Source organism: Chinchilla lanigera, unplaced genomic scaffold, assembly GCF_000276665.1.
Source record: "Chinchilla lanigera isolate Chin_1 unplaced genomic scaffold, ChiLan1.0 scaffold00051, whole genome shotgun sequence".
In the NCBI taxonomy this organism is placed as follows: domain Eukaryota; kingdom Metazoa; phylum Chordata; class Mammalia; order Rodentia; family Chinchillidae; genus Chinchilla; species Chinchilla lanigera.
In genome coordinates this window covers 5,935,466-5,941,465 of record NW_004955452.1, presented here as the reverse complement: position 1 = coordinate 5,941,465, position 6,000 = coordinate 5,935,466, and the positions used below count along the sequence as shown (strand labels likewise).

Genomic DNA, 6,000 nt, shown 5'->3' with positions numbered 1-6,000 from the left:
GATAGAAGCCAGTATTCCACCGGAGGGGACATCCTCAGGAATGGCCTTTGAGGCATTCAGGGAAGGAGTGACTCTGGAACTTGGGACATCTGGTGCTGTAGTTCCAATGTAGCCCCCAAAAGTTTATGTGCTGGAAACTTAATCCCCCTTCATATGTTAAAGGTGTTTGGGGTTGAGGACTTCAAGAGCTAATTCGGATTCCATGGGGTCCTAAGGCTGCCAGTGGCCCTGTCAGAAGAGGAAGACAGGCTCGAGCCAGCACGCTCGCTGTCTCCCCTGAGGTCCTCTGCCATGTCAGGACGCAACCAAAAGGCGCTCAACACATGCCAGGGCCAGGCGCTCGGACTTCTCGGCCTCCAGAACCATCAGCTACATAAACTTCTATTCTGTGAAAGTTCCCTGGTCTGAGGAATTTTATTTGTGCAACAGAAACACACTAAGACATCTGGGTTGACAATGTGCTTCCCCTGGCTGGGTCACCGCTGTTAGCAGGTTTTGCCCAGGGAGTCAGCACTTAGAAAGGGAAGTTCCTGTCGGGGAGCGGGGAGCTGGGAGCTGGGAGCTGGGAGCTGTGTGTTTCTGGAATCCAGTGTCCTGACCTTGTGATAACTAGAACGAGCTTAATTACACAAGCTTGATTTATTTTTTCTTCCAGTACAAGGGGCTGAACTCAGAGCCTCCCACCCCCCATTTTTAAAAGGGTGTTACTAAGTTGCTCAGGCTGGCCTTGAACTCACAATCCTCCTGCCTCAGCCTCCCGCATAGCTGTGACTACAGGACTTTGTCAACACCCCCAGCTGGTGCAAGCTTTTACCTTCCTCAACACACTCATATTCACTTACTCATTTGATTTTTGCTGTGAAGTGGACAAGAATAAAGGCCATTTAGCAATTGGTAAATTGGAGATGGAGAAGTATAATATTTTAGTTGGGGAGGTAAGCTGCTGAGAACACCTCTGGTCTCCCCAACACCTACCTCCACCATTTCCTGACTCAAATTTTGCTTCTGGTGCCTGGGGCAAGACACTAACTGCTGTTCCTCAGAGCCCCAGCCTCTTTCTTTTTCTTCTTTTCCTTCCTTCCTTCCTTCTTTCCTTCCTTCCTTCCTTCCTTCCTTCCTTCCTTCCTTCCTTCCTTCCTTCCTTCTTTCTTTCCTGCCTTCCTGCCTTCCTGTCTTTCTTCCTTCCTTCCCTCCCTCTCTTTTTCTACTTTTCTCAGACAGGGTCTTGCTGAGTAGTTCAGGCTGGCCTTGAACTTGTGGTGATCCTCCTGCCTCAGCCTCCTGAATGCCAGGATTACAGGCATGCACCACCATTTCCCTTCCCCTCCTTCCTGATGCCTTTCCAGGCTCTGGTTCTCTGCTTCCTCAGCTCCCCCTGCTTTCTCCTCCGCTCATTCATTCAACAGACACTGGCTGAGCACCAAGGTATCCTGGGGCAAGTGTGAGGCCAAGGAAGTGAGTGAAGCGCAGGGCACACTTCAGGATCAGTTGGGGGCGGCATACAGAGATGGAGCCCGTCACCAAGCGCAGCCGGGTTCTCAGCCGGCTCTTTGGAGGTGCCGTTTGAATTTTGCTAAGGGAGCAGAAGGTAGTCAGGTGCACGGGCAGAAGCCAGCAGAAGCAGGAGCACGGCGAGATCAGGGCCTGTCAGCAGCTTGTGGACAAGGTACCCTGAGACCAGGCTGGGGCACCGCAGCTGTGTTCTGGACCACGGGAGCCACTTCAGGGCAGACTGGGTCCCACCTGTGCTCCTACATGGAGCATGTTGGGGTCACAAAATACTGGAGGGAATTCGTAGGCTGCGGGAAAGAACCGAAACCTGAGCGGGGCAGGGAGGCCGGAGAGGAGATGGAGCCCCAGCTACACGGAGACAGAATTGATGGGACGGATGCAGCCTGCGTGTGTGTGGCGGGGGAGGCATCGGGACAACGCGCGAGATCCCAGCTGGGGTGACAGGGTGCAGGGCGGACAGGCTCAGGGGGCGGGGAGGACAGGGAATGCCGGTTTGACTGTACAGACAGGGAAACTGAGCCTCAGACAAGCAGAGCGTACGACACATGGCAGGATTCAATGCCACGCTGCACTGGGTGCTTCGGAGGGCTCCTCAGTCCCCGGGGTCCCAACACAGCCCGCTCTGCTCCTGTCGGGAGGCTGCTGGGCTCCCACCCTACACTTCTGGGCCAGCTCTGAAGCTGAGCTGCTGTCAGATGCTCCCTCCCTGGTACCTGATGTATTCACCCCGAAAGCCCTGGCGTTTGCGTCTGTAAGTGACGTAAGTGACCAGGCTAAGAAGCAAGAAGCAAAGGCCCTGCTTCCCAAGGCATCAGTTCTCTGCAGACTGGCAAGGGCTCGCTCACTGGCTGGCGTCGTCTCCCTCGCAGGCGCCCCCACCTCTGCTCTTAATAACGCCCCCACTTTTCCACTTTCACCCCGACCCAGCACTTCTCAAACTCTAATACGCATACAAATCACACACAGCTCTTCGTAAAACACAGGTTCAGCCAAGTGCTGGGAGGACAGGCGTGCGACACTCTTCCCAGCCTCCAACTTCAAGTTGTACAAACGTGGCTCTGAGGTCACAGCTCCGTCAGCCTCCCTCCCCCGAGCGGGCCCAGCCTGCTTTCTCCCCTTGGAGCCTTTGTCCTAACTCTGCCCTCTGCCTCCCACTCTCGGCCAGCCTCTGTTCGCCGTTCAGATCTCCGCTTCTGGGTCACCTCCCAGAGTGGCCTTCCCTGACCCCATCTCTTACCCCAGTTTAACTCTGCAGTTCTTATCGGTAGCAAACCTCAGTTTGTTCACTGTCCGTTTCCCCTGCTCGGCAGTGAGACCGTGCCCTTGCTCTCGCCTAACTCACCTTGCTCTCCAGCTGGTTCTTTACATGGAACGGGGCCAGATAGGTGCTCAGAAAATATTTACTGCATGAGAAAATGTCATTCCCCTCTCCGTGCCTTTTCTCCACGTATAAAATGGAAATAGTAACGCAGGAACATTTACCTCACAGGGTAAGATTGAGATAGGGGTTGGGGGTGCAGCTCAGTGGTAGGGTGCCTGCCTACCATGTGCAGGGTCACAGGTTTGACCCCTAGCTTCCCCCCCCAAAAAAAATTAAATGAGATATACACGTAACGTTCAGCCATGGTGCTTGGCCCCGTCACCGGTGGTCAGTGTTACTGTTATCAATACCACAGTGGAAGCCCTGGCAGGACGGCGTGCGGCCAGGCCAGAGGGCGGGTTTCCCGCACTTTCCTCTGATGAACCCAGTGCCAAGGAGCTGGGCTAATTGGCCCTGGCCCATATCTGTTGCTGCTAAAGGCCTTGATACCCAGTAGCAGAGAGAGGGCAAAGTCAAGGATGAAAAGGGGAAGAGTGTGTGCTTCAACTCAATTGTAAGTTTATTAGAAAGGCCATGGACAGATGAACCCTGAGTTACCAGCTGAGGAAGAAATGGAAAAAGCCCCTGACCTCGCAACCGGCCCCCTGGTCTCCCGTGATTTACGTCCCCTGGCAGGCCCCAAAGAAGCCAGCCAGAAAGTGCTCGGCACATCCTTTCCCCGGGGCTGCCGACCTGACTGCAGGGCCCCCAGGTGGGCCATGCGGATGCTGGTGGCTGGAGCCAGGAACCAGGAGCCAGCAGGGCGGGCTCCTCTGCTCTAGCGAAAGTGGTTCTGGTCCCCCCGGCAGAACCGACAGAAGAGTCTCTGGGTGGGGGATCGGTGAGCTCTGCCAAATAGCCAGTGGCTCGAGAGGCAATGCCGGGCTGTCTTGCAGGTGTGTGCAGATGGCTCCAGATGGCCAATTGTGGGGTCCCTAGGACAGGACCCCAAAGCTGCTCCAAGGAGTCTTAGTCACAGAGAGCTGCAGTGTGACTCAGCGCCCCTCCCAGGGCTGCTCTGGTTATTTCAACTCCCAGAAAGGCAAACGGATCTTGTAAGAATCCACGGTGGTTGATGTCATTTCTTTCTCCCTTAAAAACGACTGGTGAATCAGTTTCAACCAGCAGAGCCTGAGCCCAGAAGAGTCCATCCTGGGAAGGAGAAGGCACTTCTCACACCCTCACGGGGGTAACCTGGGCTGGCTGCTTCCCGGTCCCCTCGGGGGTCCAGTTTGCTCTGGCCCTGTAACTCAGGCCGGCTCCCTCTGGGAAGGATTCAGCCTCCATCCAGCACCGCCCTGCGGTCCAGATGTCCCAGCCCCTCACAGGGTAGTGGACGGCAGCTTCCTCACCCGCCGCTGAGCCAGGATGGAGGTCTCGATCGGCTTCAGCTGGGGTGTGGGCTTGGAGCTGTTGAGTGCGGAGTAGGTGGCTGCCATGGCTCCCTGGAGGGGGGTCAGATCACAAGGGTGGGAAGTGAATAGGGAGGGCACCCGCACCGGAGGGTCAGAGCAGCGCCCCCTAGTGTTCCACAGCCCACACAGCCCTCCTATTCCTGCCCTGCTGGTCTTGCCTCCCCAACTAGCCTGCAAGACTGGAGTTTCAGAGGTCAGAAGGTATGTCTCCCGGAGGGCCAACGCCAGTGAGAGCATTGGGACACTGCTGCAGGACGGTTTGGGGCTCCCTGGAAACTCAGTTATGTCTTCTGTCGTCTGTCCCAGCTCCCGGTCAGTGGCACAGACATGGACTCTCCTGGCTCTGCCGCCCCAAGTCCCCACCCACGCCGCTTGGCCCTGACCCCACCCCTCCCCTGATGGGCAGCAGCTCGGGCGGCCGCACCTTCACCAGCTGCAGGTCCTGGTGGGACAGCTGGCTCTGGGGAAGCTTATCCTTCTGGGTGACCCACGGGTGCTGGAGGACCTGCTTGGCCGTGAGTCGCTGGTGGGGGTCCACGTGCAGCATCTTGGATACCAAGTCCTGCGGGCGCAGTGGGCAGAGGGGTGATGAGAGGGGCAGCAAAGTAGCAGACAGCTCTGTCCCACTGATGGGGAACTGGGAGGCAACCAGGGTCGGCCACCTCCCGCCTGAACGCTGTGATCCATTCTCTTCGCAGCCGAGCCCTCCGCAGAGCGAGGCACTCTCCTCCAGCACAGCGAGGCCTTCCGCTCTGTGGGCCTTGGCTGCTCGGGGCACTTCTGACCACCTCCTTCCCTTCTGCCTTGTCCCTTGGAAAGCCATGTGGGAAGTAGGAAGAGCTTCCAGGCTGGGGTCACGCAGTCTCAGCTTCTGACCTGACTTTTTCACTCATCACCTGAGTGCCCAGAGCAAGTCGCTTCAACTCTCTGGGTCTCAGTCTCCACTCTGAGAAATGGGGTAACATCTGTTGTTCATAAAGGGCTCAACCTGTGCCGGGCACAGAACTCTAGAAACTCTTGCCAACGCTGAAAGCGCGACAGTGACCTCCTTGGAGAAGGCCCTCTGCATGGCATGGGCGGTTGCTCTGCGCCTCCACGGCCCATACTCCTGGCTGGGAGGACCTGCCGCTGTGTGCAGCTTGTGTCTCCCACCACGCTCTTTCCACAGGGAAGGGCCGGGATTACGCAGTCTCTGCCTGCAGAGGGCCGAGAACTGGGAAGGGCCAGTTACCCAAACAAACCGCAGGTGGTCTGCCCGGGACTCTCTTGCTGGGAGAATTACAGGAGTAGGGATTTGGGGACCATTCTACAGGCTGCACAACGCCCGTTCCTGACCTGCCGCAAAGCCCTGGCTGGGCTACTTCCTCCCTGCACCCGGCCTCACAGGCTCACCTTGGCTGTCTCTGAAACTGTGTTCCAATTTCCTCCGCTGAGGGTAAACTTTCCACTGCCGATCCGGGTCAGGATCTCCTCCGGCGTGTCACTGGGCCCGTTGGCAAAGGGAGTGTATCTGGAGGTAAGCCCACACAGCCTGGGTAGGTACAGCTTCCAGCCTCCATCCTGGGGCTAGGGGTGGGGCCTGTGTCTCCCCCTCCGACCTCGCGTTCCACAGTGGAGCCACTGAAGCCAGGGCCAAGTCCCGAGGCAGGGCTGAGCCTCTCCCATCAGACAAGCACCACCCTGGCCGGAGCTCCAGGGCTGCAGGAGGGAGGA

At 57.4% G+C, this 6,000-nt stretch overlaps 1 protein-coding gene across 2 annotated transcripts in view; it reads right to left on the bottom strand.

Moving 5' to 3' along the window:
* Positions 1-3,369: 3,369 nt before the first annotated feature.
* The window catches only part of Rps6ka1 (ribosomal protein S6 kinase, 90kDa, polypeptide 1), a gene marked incomplete at its 5' end in the record, with an annotated part of 32,536 nt that continues 29,905 nt past the window's right edge, over positions 3,370-6,000 (bottom strand). For both annotated transcript variants that reach the window (XM_013519669.1, XM_013519670.1), the window contains 3 exon segments: positions 3,370-4,317; positions 4,712-4,849; positions 5,680-5,797. In XM_013519669.1, the coding sequence (XP_013375123.1) occupies positions 4,195-4,317; positions 4,712-4,849; positions 5,680-5,797 (379 nt within the window).